This window comes from Chaetodon auriga, chromosome 11 (assembly GCF_051107435.1).
Source record: "Chaetodon auriga isolate fChaAug3 chromosome 11, fChaAug3.hap1, whole genome shotgun sequence".
NCBI classification, from domain to species: domain Eukaryota; kingdom Metazoa; phylum Chordata; class Actinopteri; order Chaetodontiformes; family Chaetodontidae; genus Chaetodon; species Chaetodon auriga.
In genome coordinates, this window is record NC_135084.1 from 12,029,018 (window position 1) to 12,047,165 (window position 18,148).

The 18,148-nt window shown below is 43.0% G+C and overlaps 1 protein-coding gene across 2 annotated transcripts; it reads left to right on the top strand.

Moving 5' to 3' along the window:
- The first annotated feature begins 12,979 nt into the window (after positions 1-12,979).
- erlec1 (endoplasmic reticulum lectin 1) lies at positions 12,980-17,883 on the top strand. Of its 2 annotated transcripts, none has more exons than XM_076743918.1 (14): positions 12,980-13,366; positions 13,515-13,619; positions 14,388-14,468; positions 14,653-14,730; positions 14,835-14,898; positions 14,999-15,045; positions 15,131-15,354; positions 15,443-15,584; positions 15,672-15,833; positions 15,918-15,977; positions 16,121-16,245; positions 16,339-16,416; positions 16,536-16,611; positions 16,952-17,883. In XM_076743918.1, exons 1-14 carry the CDS (start codon positions 13,226-13,228, stop codon positions 17,021-17,023), a joined length of 1,455 nt encoding a protein of 484 aa, XP_076600033.1. In that variant the 5' UTR covers positions 12,980-13,225; the 3' UTR covers positions 17,024-17,883. The 2 variants fall into 2 exon arrangements, with proteins under 2 accessions (XP_076600033.1, XP_076600034.1); XM_076743919.1 differs by having other exon boundaries at positions 14,838-14,898.
- The last annotated feature ends 265 nt before the right edge of the window (positions 17,884-18,148 follow it).

The following is an 18,148-nucleotide window of genomic DNA, read 5'->3' on the forward strand; positions in this document are numbered from 1 at the left end:
TTAGTTAAGTCTTAATTGGCTTGAGTCTTGTAAAAATCTCATAAAATTTAATTGCAGTTGTTCCATTCATTCTGTTTTCACACTTCTTGAGTTTATGTGCTGTATAGATTGAATGATTAATAAATCAATTCCATCCAACTTTCATACATTTCTGCGAACGAAACATTTTCTACATTTGACTGAATCATCAGTCACTGGTGGAGATAAATTTTGATCTAACTCAGTATTAAATGTAGGTGCTACTAGGATTAGAGAGTGTCGGAGAAGTTTAAAGTCTATCTGGGACATTAGTATGTTGTGCCGAAGAGATAATCTCAAAGTCAAAAAGCAAATGAGAAATGGCTTGTTCTAATTTACAGTTTTTTAGCATCTAAACACTCACCCTCAATCTGCATTATACTTCATATTTTTCCCATAATGCCCTTTAACAGCCTCCAGAATGGGCACAAACTATATGGCATCCAGCCATAGGTTATCTGTGTGGGTGGCGACTGCAACAGTGATAGCGAAAACATAATGTCGGAGAGCAAGAGAGCAGGAGCGCTCTGAAATAAAACACAACATGACTCGTGGCTACATTACATTATGGCTTATTGTTTGTGGCTACTGTCTGAATTTAGTGTCTTTTCCTCTTCAACAATGGATTCCTGCCTGCATGATTGCTGATAAGTGGCACAAAATGTGCTTTTGTTCCTGCCTTTTATTCAGGTTTTCAAACACAAGATTTACCATTCATAGTTGAAAACACTGTTTTTATGTTCAACTCCACATGGACAGTATCTCATAAAATACGATTTCACGACAAAGGAGATCCTTTACGGGTGTGCTTTTAAGTTAATCTTTTAGCTATTCAGGCCAGAACTGCATGTAATACACTTTGTGGATGCTACTGTAACAGGAGAGGGCTTTGTTTCAGTGCATTGTACAATACACTGTATATTTGTATAATGATGGGTGAATCATGAGCTAAAAGTATCCACTCAGCAGGTCATCTGTCAGGGTTGCTGACAGTACCAGCTGGCCCGTTCTGGCTGCCAGGGGTACAGGCAGGTTAGAGGCTGGGCCTCATAATAATGGTTCTCCTTTCTATATCAGAGGCTGGAAACACAGCCAAGCCTCAAGTTGTGATGTGCCGTCCTCCTGAACAACGGCATAATTGATCCAAAAAAAAAAAAAAAAAAAAAAACAACAGAAGGAAAGGAGGAGCAGATTGCCCACGCAGCCATTCATGTCCAGCACATTACTGCAGGTCCCGGGTTCAAACTGGGTCGAGGATGAAATAGCAAAATCACTGAGGCTACAAGATCAAAGGTGTGCAAGTGTGTGTATTTACGTGTGTGTGTGTGTGTGTGTGTGTGTGTGTGTGTGTGTGTGCGTGCGTGCGTGTGTGCATGCATGCGTGTGCGTATTAACCGATAAAGGTATTTTGTGGTAAAATGATGAAAGTGTGGAGATGATAATAAATTGAAAGCCTCCTGGACATTACTGGCAGGCAGAAGATGAGTGTGTTTATGGGTGTTACCTGATTGGTGAGCTGTGAATATGTCCTCAAATAGTCCCTGATATCAGCATGTGTGACACAGCAGGACTGAGCAAGAAGTGTGTGACCTAAACAAAATTCCGCATTAAAGAGAGAAACAGGTCAAAGAGGACAAGAACTTCTCTGAGATGCAATACTTCACTTATCCTGACGAAGGATAAGTATATATATGATTATATTTTTACTTTGGGCGTTGTCTTTCTGAGAGTAAGATGAGAAGATTGATACCAGAACCTCTAAAGTTCACACATTTACATGTTATATATCTTGTTTTTTTAAATGCACAACATGTAAAAATGATCATTTGTGCGTTTAGCAAGAGTTGCGTGCAACAGTTTCCACAGTTCAGCACTGATTGTTGGGAAACTGCAATGACAAACCTGAGTTAAAGCCTATAACTGCACTTAAAATCACAAATTGTCACATTATCTTTACGTTTCTGTTCAGATTGTCTTGCAGTTTCCCCCTTCCTCCAGTGTTTATGCTAAGCTAATGGCCTCCTGAAGCTCTAGTTTAAGAGAAATAAGAACACTATGGATCTTCTCACCACACTCCTTTAAATTTTCAACAATCCACCATGGACCAACTATATCAAGTCAACAACTTGCGTGTGCACATTCCTCTGTGTAATCAGCAAATGAAAAATACATACTGAATATTAACATGTTGAAGAATCTAATTCAATTCTCAGTGATTCCCGAAAAGATTCCTTTCCTCACTCCAGAAATTAAATCTCATCGTAATGAGCCAAGGAGGTTAACCTAAAACCCTATCAAGTCAAAATTACATCTTAAAAGCAGAAGTCACAGCCAAATCCAACACCTTGAAGGAAGGCATGATTAAGTGTGTCCAAAAGTAAGGCTCTAATTTTCCAAGATAATTACCCGCCCTGAGACACTCTCTGGAAGATTTAAGGGCTGACAATTAACTTTGTGATATGACGACTCCCCTCGTTAGCTTTAGCAGGCTATCTGAGGATTCTCTTAATGGCTGATTTTCAGAAATAGAATAATCATGTCAAGCACTTTCTAGGTAAAACCACTGGCAAGTGAAATCAGTGAGCAGATCGGGGAGGCTGGAGTTTATTTTGGCAGCTTACCTCTGCATCCCGGCAGAGCTGAGGGTGAGGAGCCAAGCAGTCAGCTCTGAGGGGAGCCCAGGTAAAAACTGTGGATGCATCGTTAATTTATCCTGGTTTACATTGTGGCAGAGACTTCAAAGCTTGCTTTTTTGTTTCTCTGTGTGTGTCCTCTGTCTTCCCTCTGGCCCTGACCAGCCTGGCCCTTTGGACAATGGAGGCAGGTGGAGTAGCAGGTTAGGATAGAAGAGAAAGCAGCATGGATCCTGCCAGTCACACAGGGCCCAGAAGACTGAGTAGCCAGGCCCTGCAGGACCAACTGGCAGATGGCTGCCTCAGGATAATGACCAGGTGACATCTGCAGAGTGAACAAGCCATCAGGCTAACAGACTCACCTTGACCCACCAGGGGAAGCCAAGCTGCCCATTCTCAACCTCCTCCTCCTCCTCCTCCTCCTGTAATTCCCTCTGGTTACACCCACAAACCGAGAAGTATAACAGAAGTTTATTGATTTAGTAAGTTTTTCAACTCCCCGAAAAGAGAAGTGTGAGAATGTCCTGAAAAAACATTAACAGATTTTATGTGGGTGTTTGAATTGAATTTCCTTTATTCACTAGAGATTCAGTCGCTGCCCCTGTTAATGCCAAATGACTGGGAGTAAACTTGTCTCTGAACCATTCTTTTCTTTTTATTTTGTGTGATTCTAAGGACTCCTTAAGACACCAAATTACTGTCAGACAAACCAGACTCGTGGGCTGTGATAACTTCTGGTGGTCATAACGTAATGTTAAATAAAATTGCTGCTTTTTATAATTTTGCCCACAATCTTGCTATTGACAAGTGATTTTGAAAAGGCAAGGTCTGTGCCTTGTCTAAAGACTCTAACACACACACATTGAGTCTGTGATGCTGTGCACAAAGGTCATCTTTTGACAGCGCTGAGATCATGAAAAGGTCAGATTCCTTGTGCCATTTGGAAAAGAGGCAGTATGGTACCGACCTGCCAATATAATTTCAGCATGTCTTTTTCATCTGAGTGTTAACATCATACATTGTTTACTAAATAGCTGAGTGTGGCTGTATGTCTGCTGGCAAACTGCTGTTAAGGATGAAGTTAGGAAAACTCCGGAGGCTGAAAAGAAAGACATGCAGTGTTGAATAAGAATGAACTGAAAACAGCATTGCAGCTGCAACAGTTGGGCACACTAAGTGAAAATGAAACAAGCAGATTCTGAGTTTTTCTGTTCTTGTGTGGAACAGAAAGTAAGTAAATAAGTAAGCTAGAAAGTAAGTAAACATTGCACATGAAGAAGATTCATCGCAGAGGTTTTGGGCCCCTGGGGGGAGACGCTGAATGACTTACATACAAACAGCAACAGTGCAAGACTGCATCATACTTTTACTTTTATGAAGCCAAATGCACCTCGAAGAACTGAATAGCAGACAGAAACACATGCATTATGGAAATGTGTTTTGCTGACTACCTGCTGATTTTTTTGCCAGGACACGAACTTCAATTTTTAATTAATTTCAGCCACTTACTCAACTTGCAGTGGATATAAAGAACATTAGAACAAAGTGTAATAGAGGGGAATGCTGTGCATACTAAGTATGCAATGTACAATCATCACTTACTGCCTTCATGATTTTGTGGTGTGCATACAAATACATATGGTTCATTATGAATGTGGACACATCTGAAAGGGCAAAATAATATACACCAGGTGCTCAGAGTTAGATTAACCAGAATTGGACTTCTTTGAGTCAGGAGTCCTGATCCACACATTGTACAGTTGTATTTGTAAGACATTTGAGCTATAGTGGTAATGAAGAGTATAAAGGCGCTCGTTTTCAATATAACAAGGCTTTGTCTTCCAGGTTTGGATATTTTGGGTGTTATGGTAAAAATGAAGCACTCGTTCAGACAATTAAGTTGTGCTGCATTACTTGATTCACCCTGCAAGGCAGCTTGATCTGCGAGATCACACAAGCTGACAATCTATCTTGGCAGACTTCAAGTTAAGAGCATGCGAACATGTGGCTGATCGTATGAGGAACCCCTGGCAGCTACAGGTGGGCGTCGTTTAAGTGTGACAACGGCGTGAATGTTTGTTCAAAAACAGCGATGGCGGCTCCTAAAGAGGTTAGCACAGATGCTGCTGCAACATCAGTTATACCAGAACTGGAGAAGATTTCCGCAATGAAAGAAGAGCGAAGAACGACACTGAAGGATTTTCTCGATGGAAAGATGTTCTTGCTCTTCTCCTGACTGGCTTTGGCAAGATTCCTGGTACAACATATGTTTCTTTGATTTGATTGGTTAAAGTTAGCCAAGGTTATTAGCTGACTGACATCAGCTGTTCCATTCATGCTCCACAATCAGTGGCTTATTCATCAGCTGTTTGGATATCAGCTGACTAGTAATGTCCAATCATATCCATGCAATTGTACAGCCAAACTTCTCACTATGACTGTGATGCTTCACTTGTGTCAGAGCGGTTTGTTATGTTGTCATGTCATGTTAAGTTAGGTTATGTCCTTCATGTTCAATCATGCATTATGGCTGCTTTATATATTCAGTATGAATACCTATTGTGTTGTGGCTTGTTTTTCATGATATTTAAATATGTACGAAATACACATGCTGAAGGTTAAATTCTATACATCGAACTACAGCCTTAACTTACTTTCTCTCTCAGCTGTCATCCATTTGTCAAATGTAGTTAATGCTTTTCACATCAATCAAGTGGAAGACAGTGCGCTCATACATAAAATGGAAGAAGACATCATCTCTCTCATGTCTGAGCCAATTAAACTCATCTGCGATCTAAATTGGTGCCAAAGAGATATTGTGACCGCATTCAAATGATGATGAATTGTGTAGGGTTTCCTTGCATCAGTAAAGCTAAAGCAACTGACTCAGTAATTGCAGTACATACTGTACTTCTGTTTTGTGAGAACTGTGTTGAGACAGAGATGTATTTATTTGCTATGTCAATTGTTTATGTGGGTTGTTGTGGACGCTTAAAGTGATCTTTCTTAGATATGATAATTTAAAGGAAAAGTTAGTGTATCTTGCATCCAATATTGCACAGGTGTTGTTTGTTTGGAGCCAACAAAGCTGGATGAGCATGTGAGATAATGTGTGCATTAGGAATTGTTTATGTTTTAGTAAATACCAACATGCACTATAGAGTAGTAGTTGGAACGAGTATTCGTATTTTGTTTCTAAGATTTCAGTAATAGCAGAATGTAGCATAATCTTTTTCACAGTTATCTGGCTTACTTTCTAATCTTGCTCAGATTTTCCTGCATTTCGAGCTACTGAAGTGCTGATATTGATCCAATCTCAATCTCCATCCATTCTCCATCAAGTCCGCCAAGAGCTCTGTTCCTTACCTTGCAGTATTTGTGCCAATCACTCTCAAACTGTGAAGAAACACTCACTGACTTTCAGTCTCAAAGTCTCCCTAGCTTCCCTAAGCTCTTCTAGCTTGTGCTCACTGCTTAGAATGCATTTTCAAGTAGTTAACCCACTTTCTGCTCTTGCTTATAGACAAAATGTACTTCTGGGGTTTCACTTACTTTTGTTTTCGAGCGTAGCATCTCAAGACTCTGAAACAGCTTAAAGCACAGACAATACAAACCGTATTTACATAAACATCCATGGTCACCTTTGAAAATGGTCATGGTCGGATGGGCTGCTTTCGTTGTGAAGAAAGCTGTAATTGGAGGTTTCCCCAAAGCTGGGAGCTATCTGGAGGAAAAGCCAGACTGTAAATACAAAATAACACATCCTAATGAAAAGAGACCAAGTTTGTTTTCATGCAAGCATTCGGTCAGCCCATGAACACCCAAACATACATAGTATTGTCAATACTTGATTGATGTAAAACTAGCTACAGGTTCTCTGCAGTATAAATTTAATCATGGGCTCTGTGCCATTACAATGCATTCAGGGCCTCAGGGATGCTCTGTCTCCACTGACCCCTGTCTGATACCATCATATAAAAGCTGAGCCTAAATCACAGGCAAATGCAGTGAGGACCAGCTCTGTGATATCTGGATCCTTCCAAACAAATATACTCTCTCATTACTTTTTCTGCAGCGATGTGGAGATCTGCACACAACAGAACAGACCGACTTTGTTGGCTTTGTTGCTTTGCTTCTTTGTATCATTTATTCAAGAAGTAGCTCCCTTACAAGATTTGTTAAGCCTTTTCACAGTGTTTTAGTTCGACTCAAACACAACAGGTGCATAAGTGACCACTGTGTATATGCAGAGCAGAGAGCACAAGGACAGCTGGCTCAAGCATGCTTTAAAATGCATCTCAGGAAGCATACTCCATTTTCTTGTGTGTTTCAATCGATTCAGTCAGTATAACACATATAGCGGCGACAATATCACGTCCTACATGGCCTGACAGGAGATGCCTCTATTCATGCCTTTAGGCAGATGCCCTGTGGTATGTGAGGTCCCAGCTGCACATATATACATCTGTAACCACGGTCATCCCTCAGTTTTACACTTGTCGCTTAACAAAAATTCCCTCTGCCAAGGATACCTAGCTACAGCTAGTTAGCTCTGTTCTTTCAGTAGGCTACTGCCAGTGCAAGGTTAGCTCAATGGCCTCTGTTAGTATTACCACTGCTGCTTCACTTGCGTGTGGCTATCCATGGAGCTGCAATTCTGAGTTTATTTTCTTCATGAGCTTCGAAAAATGAACTTCAAGCCTAAAAAGGCAGAGAAGTCTTGTATCGTCTCCTGTACTCAGGAGTGTGAATTCTCCTTGCATGACAAAGACCAGCACAAGGCATGTCCTGTCTGTCTGAGGATCGTCCATGCCAGGAAAGCATTGACTGAGCCTGAGTCCAATGCATTTTGTCACAACCCCCCCACCCAAGAGCACTAGTCAGCTGCAGCTTGGGCTGGCTGCTCACGTGATGAGGATGACACACTGGACTTCGGTATGGACATGCATGGTTTATTGGAGGATAAACAGGAAGCTTTATCACTGTGCCAGTATAATGCATCAGTTGGAAGGACGATATATCCTTCCTATGTATGAGGTCATTGTGTCTGGCAGAGCTTTGGACACTGATGCACCCCAATGGTCTGTTTAAACCTCTTCTCAATGAGGTTAGAATTGCTATGATTACATTCTCTGCATGTTCCACTGTGCAGCACTCTCTCTGGCCAGAGGGATGGCATCTACAGTCTAGGCACAGAGACATCTGTGGTTGAGTCTCTCTTCCAGATCGGGACAGAGACACTTATTCAGATGAGACAATATCTGCTGAGGGTGGACAGTCTCTCTGCCATCCAGGTGAAGTTTGAACTGAGGAAGAAGCAGACAGAAGCTCTGCAGTGTCAACCTGGGACCTTCTCTCCAGGAGGTGATGTCTTGTGAAAGAGATGAGGTTTCACCCATTGGTGATGACTCAAATATGGAATCTCATATCTCTTTGTATCCACTGCTTCTTGTTCTTTTTCTTTGGAAGTGGATACACCATCATCCTTGACATGCTCCTTTATGTGTTTTCCCTAGTGGAAATGATGCTGCCTGTTCTGATGAGGGTGCACTGGCAGGCTCTGTCCCTGATACTGGTGGACCCTCAATGGCTGGCTGGTATGCTAAGATTATCAGTGTGCTGGCTGGCAGGCCCTCGCCGCTTCCTCTCTGCAGAGACTTCCTTTCTCAAGCAGGAGGAGCAGTTACTCATACGCGCCTAGAACTGTGGTGGCTGAATGCATACCTGTTGAGAGGTCCAATGAGATAATTTAGGGATCGGCCCCAAGTGTGGTGGCAATCATCCAAAGTGCAGGGGCATCATCTACTAGAGGCTGATATACCCATAAATGGCAGACATTCAAGCAGTGGTGTCAGGACAGAAATGTAATCGCATTTCAGTGCTCTATTGTCGATGTTTTGGTGCTCTGCAAAGAGGTGTTGAATAAGGGTCTCTCCTTTGGCAGTAACCACCAAAGCCAATATGACAGGCTTTGGTGGAATGGCACCAAGGCGCTCATCTTCTTGCCATGTGTTTCTTAAAGGGAGTGTGTCGCTAAGGCCTGTAGATAAATCCAGTGTCGCCTCTTGGGATTTGGCCTTGTTGCTTGAGGTGCTTCGTGGTCCTCCATTTAAGTGCATCAAGTCTTCAGGTATGAAATTTCTTTCATACAGGATTGCACTGCATCCTGTTTTGTCCTCAAGGTGCGTGGGCGACCGTCATGCTTTATCTGTGCATCCCTCTTGTGCTCAGTTCACTTTGGGATGGCTCCAAGGTTACACTGCACCCGAATGTGTTTGTCTTAGATTTTCCCTGCAGCCCATAGCTCTATGGCTTTTGACCTCTTGAACTTTTGACAGGCCGAGCAGGAAGAGATTGTCTGTGTTCTGTGTGTGCATGCAACTACATAAACTACACTCAGTGTGCATTTATGAGACGGCCATCGGCAAACCTCTATTTAAACAGCATCTCTCTAACTGGATTGTGTAGGCTATCTCCCTGGCTAACAACAGCAGGTCTTTCTTTCCATTCGACCAGGAGCATGGCAACGTCATGTGCTTTGGTTAAAGGGGTATCTGTGAGTGATTATCTGTGCTGCAGCCAGTTGGTCGTCACTGGGTGATTTAGTTCAGTTTTACCATGTATTTTGTCCTTTGTGCTGGACTATGATGCGAGGTTTGACTCCTGCTTGGTGGCTCTTCTTCGGAACATGAATGCATGTTCCATATCGTATGTGTTGTACCAAGTGAATCAACTGAAAGGGAACAAAATATTTATGACTATAACTTCTGTTCCCTGAAAGAGAGAAACAAGATACAACACAGGGTTGCGCACTTGTGCAGCTGGGCTTGGTGAAGAGTGGCTACCAAACTGAGGGATGACCATGGTGACGGATGTTTTTATGTGCAGGCGGGACCTCATATACATCATCAGTGGTCATCTGCCAAATGGCACAAAATAGAGGCGTCCTCAGTCCCAGACTACGTATGTTGTACCTTGTTCCTCTCCTAGAGTGAACAGAATAAACAGTCATAACATTTCGTTTTCACCACTTCCATGCATAAATTGAGTCTGTGTGACTGAGGTACCAGAAAAAGGCATGATGTAATACACTTGACAGGTGTGCAGCATTAATGTGAACACTTCAGTGAACCATAATTGATTAATTAGAAGTGCTGTGTGTGTGTTAGAAAAAAAACACTTGTAGCACAGGAAACCCACATGGATTACAAAAGAAATGCAACAGGTAGAAATTGTTCACTCAAATCAATACTGAATTTCATTGAGAAAATCTAGTTGAAGTGACAGTATTGATCTGACGGCTGACATATTCTATGTGTATTTTTGGGTGACAGCTCAGGCGATATCTTAATCTCACTCGAGACCTTCAAATGTCAAGATTCATTCCTCTCTGCTCCCTTTGGAATGATGTTATTATGGCTGGGGAGATGACAGTTGTATCAATTATGCATAAGGTGAGAGTGTGTGGAAGGCATCTATGCAAATCACGTTCACCCCATGGATAGCAGTGAAATAAATGAAAATGCTCATTTCAAAGTGGTGAGTTCAGGTAAGTTCCCGCCAGTCAGGCTCCGGAAAAGTCTGCGAGCATCCATCGAAGAAGAGACATTAATGAAGTTTTCAACTCACTTTGGCTGGTTGTATCTTCAATACCAATTTGTTTTAGGTGTAAGGTTTAACTGTGCTCTGTATGAAATGCAGCTATGTGTTATCTATTCACGTAAAGTTTTAAAATCCATTTAAAGGAATAGTTCAACGGTTGATACTGACACCACTCTCATGTCTTTAGGGTAAATATGTAACTGGAATCTGCAGCTGGTTAGCTTAGCTGTGCGTAAACAGGGGGGAATGCTAGTCTGACTGTCCAAAAGTAACAAATCCCCCCTATCTGCACCCCTAATTAACACATCATATCTTATTTGTTTAATCACTACGCTAACCAAAGTGTAAAAGCTACAACCAGCTGTTTAACATCACTCGGCTAAGTGTTTCCCCCTGTTTCCAGTCTTTGTGCCGAGCTAACGGCTGTCGGCTATAGCTTCATATCTATCATACAGACACGAAAGTGGTATCGATCGTCTCCTCTGAGTCTTGGCAAGAAAATGATAAAGTGTATTTTCCAAAATACTGCTGGGTATTGCTTTAACAATAACTGTGAGTGGACTCGTGGTCCACTCGCTACCTCTTTCTAGAGCTTTCAACCGCATTTCATGGTCTTCCCCAGCAGATGAAGTTTGCTCAATTATGGCAAGTAATATTTGTGAGTACTGACCATTGAGCAGCTGAGAAGGCTCAAAACCAATCTGCTGTTGAAGACGGTGAGATGCTGCTGAAAGCTCCAGAATAAGATAGTAAAGGGACCTCGAGTTAAGTTTTTTTTTTTTTTTAAACCAGAAATGTTTCAGACTAAAATAAACATGTCTAGTTTGAAATGATTTCTCTCAGAGAAATATGATCACTCCCACCTATTTTGTTAATCAGACAAAAAAGTAAGCGTGTTTCAACACATTGTAATTCAATGGTATGATATCAGTAACCATGGAAACAAAATGTAGTCTGTCTGCCTATCTATCCATTCTTACTTACATCTTCTTACTTCTTTCTAATGTAACTCACATGCACTGCACAGTATATGCACACATAAGCCCAGAGGTTTGTGTATACAGACTATTTGCATCCATATGTTGTGTGTACTTAGGAGACAGGTGTGAGTAGAGGCTGTATGTGTGTAAGCAGAGGGGAGTGGTTGTTGAGGGTGGATGGTCTGCTGGGACATTCTCTTGCATGTTTGCTTTGCTGTTTCTCCGTACCCCTTTCTCCTTCCAATCCCCTCACTCTTTGTCTCAGAATCTCTTTTAAAATCTCTCCCTCCGTCCTCCTGGGTCCTGTGCAGCACATTCTCATATCAACAGCTCCACCAACAGGTGGAAAAATGCCCACCTCAGGTTTACGCTCTGTGTCTCCATCAGTCCAAGGCAGCAAAAGGCAACACCACATATTCCCAAGGTCTATGTGTTAATTTTTTTGTGAACTGAGAGTACTGTTTCCATATGAGCTGTTCAGATGTGGGGAGATTATTTAATGTCATTCAGCACACAGCAATGATGAAACATCGGTCATGGGAAGGACCCTGCACGTTGGGATGCTCAGTCAATCGAATCGAATTGAATCTGTTATACTTTATATCTTCATACTGCCTTTCATCTTCACTTCTGCATGGAGTCCCTATAAAAATGACTATTAGACACGCTAAAACATCGGCTCCATGCATTCAGCACAACACACTGATACAGTTAAACTTCCTTTTCCTTCCACTGGGGGGCAGAGATGAGGAGGCAGCCTGCCTCTCTTCTGTGCATGATCTTGAAACCTCTCTCAAGCATTTAAAGTCAAAAGATCCAAATGCTTCAGGCGAGGTGTGGTCTGCATTCAATAACAGCTTTATGGGTGCTGTTCTCAGCATATGAGGATGTGGTTACGTATGGCAAGACACAGGGGAAATTGTGTTTCACTCATGAAAAATCAGCGTACAACAGAATTAAATTTGCAGCTCAAAAGATCTCAGATATATTGACATTATTGAGCTGCTTTTGATCAGATAGAGACGGATATCATACTTTGTTTATGGCCCTTGTCAGTCAGATGCCTTAAATTGCTTTTATGTTCGTGATCTACATCCAGTTGCCTTGTATATTCATATGAATTTTGAGGAAGATAGTAGCTCTGTTCACTTTCATTCATTCATTCCAGATCACGGTTTTGCCTTCATAGCTCATAAAATGTAGAATGGCCTGCCATTTAAATTCACACATATTTTTATACTTTTTATACTGGCTTGTAATTGGTACAATTTATATTGTATTGTATTTTTTTTTAATTAGAATTATTTTGAATATGTTTCAGTGTTCTGTTAACACCTTTATGTGCATGTTTTCCCCCCATTTTAGCTTTATGGATGGAAGAATCATCTGATTCCACAGCCTTTATACAGTATATATTTCCCTCACATCCAGCTTAATGTATTTTAAGACATTTTGGGGATCTTAACTTAATGCCAAATACAGTTCTGTGCATTTGGTCAATGTTTGGCTGCGTAGCATGACTAAAATTTCTGTTAGATATGATTCCTATGGGAAAACTGGGACACATGTTTGACTTGATTCAGACTATAGTGGCAAAGGGTGGGAAAGAACATGGTAGAAAACGAAATGCAACTCATGTTTAAGTAAAAGTTTGTCAGTTCTGCTCCTTCGAGTTTCAGTGGTTGAATTTTTTTTCTCTCCACTTATCAAACTCTCTGTCAGTACCTCGTGTCGCCGCCAGAGGGCGCTGTTGTTATTTCAGCCCACCGCTCAGGCGGAACACGACGTGGCAAGTCGATAGTTCACTTCCTGTATTTTGTGCTGTGTTGACATCCGTCTCTCACAGTCATATCATACGTCTGTGAAACCAGACTTGCTCGGACCTCGTAGTAGCTTTCAGTCCGTCACTCGGGCCGGTGTTAGCGTGAGGTGAGCGGCCTGTTTTCTTACATGAGAAGCGGGTTGTAGGAGCTCAGCAGCCGGACAGGAGAGATGATGGCAGGGCTGCTGATGGTGTTTCTCGGAGGGCTGCTGGAGGTCTGCAGCGGCGTCTCAGCGAACAGAGGGGGATATCCCTCCTTCACAGACGAAATACCTTTCAAAATCACCTGGCCGGGCCCTGAATTCACGCTGGTAAGCACCCTCCTTTAGTAGCACTGTTGTTTTGAGGAGCAATTTTGCTGTGAGGGGTCAGGGAGATGTTACTGTCACCTGTGCAGCTCTGAAGTTTGCTTTGTCTTGCATTCAGTTAAATTAACAAACGTTTGTCTGTGGATTTCAGCCAACTTCAGGTGCACTTTACAAAGAAGATGACTTTGTCATTATGACAACAACAGAAAAGGAGAAGTATAAATGTCTCCTGCCCTCCCTGGCGACTGGAGACGAGGTGAGCAGCGTTTGCGATGTGTGGAACAGGTACAGGGCTGTTAGCTTTATGTCTAAACACTGTTTCATGAGGGACTGAGACTGGACGAGGAGTTTTTCCCTTCATAGAGGTAGTCCTGAACTGTGTTTTTTATTGCTTCCGTATCAAGTAATTATAAACAATTAATTTACATCTCAGGCAAAGCAGCTCAGTTTGTCCCACTGGGTTCATGCAAGGCATTTTCAGCCTGGTTCACACAGCATGTGCATGTATGCCAATGAATGCTGTGTCATGCTTCAAAAGATGACATGACACGATTTAGCCCCTTCATTTATAATAAACATTTGTCCTGGGGGAGATGTGCTGTCTGCATGAGACTAATGAGACCAGTCTGTATCCTCCGTTGATTTAGCCTCAGTCTGTGTCATATGTTTGTAGTTTGGGCTGTCATTCACATCTGTCCTGTAAGGATGCACTCAACAGTATCTGCTGATAGAAAGGGATGCAAAAAGAAAAAACATCAGGGCAAGCAACAATAGCACTCATCTGTAGTTTGACCATGTCATCCATTTGAGAGTTGCAACAAACAGGTGAAACAAATAACAAAATGTTTTTAAAATATTTCCAAATTGTGCAGACATAGCACAAATAAGACCGTCTCTGATTTCCCCAGAAGAAGAGTGCTGCTGAGTATGGCTTTGTCTTTTCAGCTCAGTCCAATTCTGTGTTGTGCTTCTTCTTTTTGTCTCTTTCTCACTCTCTGTCTCTGTGTGTCTGTGGTTGTCTTAGGATGATGATAAGGAGTACAGCGGGCCCAGTCCAGCTGAACTGCTGGAGCCACTATTCAAACGAAGCAGCTGCTCGTACAGGGTGAGACCTCTCAGGTTTCATGCTCGACTAATTTCCCTCTTCCTCTCCGTGAAGAGAGACTGAAACTGTGTTCAGATGGAGTTTGCGCTACGTCAGCGGAGCGTGACTGAAAACTTTATTTTTACTGCTGCGGTGCTCCCCGTATTGAACTCTAAACTTGCTCTTGGGCTTGCCAACATTGCAGATCGAGTCGTACTGGACGTATGAGGTATGCCACGGGAAGCATATAAGACAGTATCATGAAGAGAAGGAGACTGGACAGGTCAGTGTTTTACGCAGGTAAAATCAAGTGTTCAAATGTTCAGACCAGTGAGTGAGAGGCCAGCACTCAGTATGTGCTGAAGGTAACCATGTGGTTTTCCATAGAAGATTAGTGTCCAGGAGTACTTCCTCGGAAATACGGCACAAAAGAGCCAGTCGACAGAGACAGGTGAGTGTCTTTGTGAGGGAAATTCTCTAATATATTTTGCTTATATTGTTTTTGATATGTTCTTTCATGTGTTAACAGTAGGAATGATTTTTTTTTCCAGATAAAGTTGAAGAGACAGAAAACATTAAATCAGCAGCTGATGAAGAAGTGAGTATTATAGTAAAGCTTAAATAACCAATCAGATTTGCCAGTCTGCCTGCCGGGTCACGCTCGTCGTCTCTTTTCTGTCCAGGTGCCCACCAAGAATATAGAAGGACAGCTGACTCCCTATTTCTCGCTGGAGATGGGAAATGGGACTCCATGTGTGCTGAAACAGAACCAGGCCCGCTCCACGGCTGTGCTCTACGTCTGTCATCCAGAGGCCAAGCACGAGATCCTGTCTGTCGCTGAGGTCACGACCTGTGAATATGAAGTGGTGGTGTTGACGCCGCTGCTTTGTTCCCACCCAAAGTACAGGTAGATCTGTCAAAATGACCGTCAGTTTCTGTCAACTGCTGTTCAGAAAAGAGGAGACAAAATTAAAATTGACATACATCCCTTGCAGGTTCAAGTCCTCCCCGGTGAACGCCATCTTCTGCCAGGCTCTGGCAGGCTCCCCTTTGCGGCCTCAGCGGCTTGCCCAGTTAGACAAGGAGCAAGAGGAGCAGCTTAAACCGCCTTTCAGCGCCACCACCGAGATCAGAGAGGTGAGAACTTAGACAGAAATGACAGAGGGAGAAAAACAGGCGTACTGACAACGCCTGCCTCAACTGTATCTTTGTGACGTGTTACAGGAGGAGGCAACGCCAGTGAGAGAGGAGGCCTTCACCTCCACTCACAAACCCATAACTGTCGGAGGGCAGACGCAGGTCACTGTCGGCACCACTCACATCTCTCGGCTGACAGATGACCAGCTGATCAAGGAGTTCCTCAGCGGCTCGTACTGTCTGCACGGGGTGAGGCGTGTTCACCTGTAGCACCTGAGCAGCGTTTAATAAACTATTCAGTGACTTGTAATCATCTTAATGTGTGCGTTTCAGGGCGTAGGCTGGTGGAAATATGAGTTCTGTTACGGAAAGCACGTCCATCAGTACCATGAGGTAAGGGTCTCTGCTGGCCTGAAATATCTAAAAATCAAATGTACTTCTTCTATCAACTTTTTTGAATCAGGGTTATAAGACTGTTAGGTACATTAGATTATTCGAATTTGTACAGTGATGAAAATGTTCCTCGGTTCCTCCAGGAGAAAGAGCAGGGTAAGAACATCGTGGTGGTCGGGAGCTGGAACGCCAAGGAGCACATTGACTGGGCCAAGAAGAACGTCGCTCGATCCTACCAGCTCAAGGACGATGGAGTGCAGAAAGTCAAGTAGGCCATTCACATTTTCAAACTCCATCCTGGAGGAAATCAAACTGAGGCTGATGTTGATTTTACCCTCTCTGTGCATTTTCTCCACTATAGGTTGGTTTCTCACTTTTATGGCCACGGGGATGTGTGTGATCTGACAGGGAAGCCCAGACAGGTCATTGTCAAGCTCAAGTGAGTGTCATGGGGCAAGGGGGTGAGGGGATGGGCAGGGGGGGACAGTAGCACTGAGTGAACACATGAGTAAGATGTTTCCCAGTCCATTCACTCATCTCCTTTCTCCTCTCTGTCAGATGTAAGGAGTCTGAGTCCCCCCATGCTGTCACTGTCTACATGCTGGAGCCTCAGACTTGTCAGTACATCCTTGGGGTAAGTTCACCACTAACCAATGAGACACAGTCAATGCAGAACCTGCAGTCAACTGCTAACTCTTGCTTTTATTTAGCTCGAGAGCTGAATAAAGGGAAGCTGCTGAATAAAAGGGAAGTGCTCTTCCAAACTGCTTCCCATGCGTTACAGATTCACATCGAACAAGTGAGACTTGTTGAATAGACCTGTTTCACAGCAGGCTTTTTAACCCGTCTAAGACAGGTGTAACTTATTTGCTGGAGCTGAACCATTGTTAGTGTTGATTAGTTCCACCTGAGCTTTGACCGTTGTTGGAGGCATACAACAACGAGGCAGTAACTCTAGTCTTTTTTTTTTTTAGGTTGAGTCTCCGGTCATATGCAGGATCCTTGACACCGCTGATGAACATGGACTTCTGTCAATCTCCAGCTAAACTGACAAAGAATGAAGGATAGCAGCGGTACGTGAAGGACAAGCAGAGGACAGACAGAGAGAGGCTGCACTTGAATAGAGAGGACATGTATCATAGAACAGAAGCCTGTTTGGTGGAGGAACAGAGACGCCCATGACACTGCGCTAAAAGCCAAAACCGAGGTTAAACTGAGGTTAAACTTGATCCTGAGGCTGCTGTCCATGTAGCCATGAGCGCGGCCCCGGCCCCGGCCCCTGCGCTGAGCTGTGCAGTGGCCAATGTCACAGCCTAATCCAGCAGGCTAGCTCAGACTTTACAAAAATACAGTGCAATGGGGCCGACGCCAACACTCCACAAAGCGTGGATTCATTGCCTGTACGTCATATCTATGCTTCACTTCATGTTGATAAACAGCAAGCAAAGAAGTCATGAATCAGGGGATTTGTAATTATCAGGGGAATCAACAATATCCATGGTGGTTTTATTGTCTTTAAGGTCTGTATTTGTGTGTGTGTGTGTGTGTGTGTGAGTGTGAGAGAGCGAGCGAGCAAGTGAAATGATCATCTGCTTGTGTAGCACTTGTAGATAGGGGAGGGCTAAAGCGAGTCTGAAAATGTGTTGCAGCAGTGAGAATGAGTGCCGTGTTAATTTAGAGGATGAGTGAGTGTAACTTATGCATTAGAGGGCGCTGTGGAACAGAAACAAACGTGAATGACTGATTAAAATTTCCTTGAAGTTTGTCGGATGTACAGAATGTCTGTGGGTTCCTGTAAGAGGTATTCTGTGGTTTTATGAAGATGCACACTGGGATCCCGATCGCTGCTGTACCGCAGGGATAAAAACCAATGCATTTGCTGCAAAAAAATAAAACTAAAACTTGATCACCTCGTTGTGTTGCATTACCACACATCAGGACATCTGCTTGATAATTGGAGCAATATGTACTTACTCACCTCTGCAAAAGAACTGGAAAGAACATGAAGTATGTTGATCCTCCATTGAAGAGAGCTGCTTTAGTAAGCTGCCAGGGTAACTTTCCAACCACCAGAGGGTGCTGATGCTATGCATATTGTATAATCTTGCCCACTAATGAAAACGGTGCAGACTGATGTTCATGCAGAACTTGACAGAAGGCTGTTTTCACAT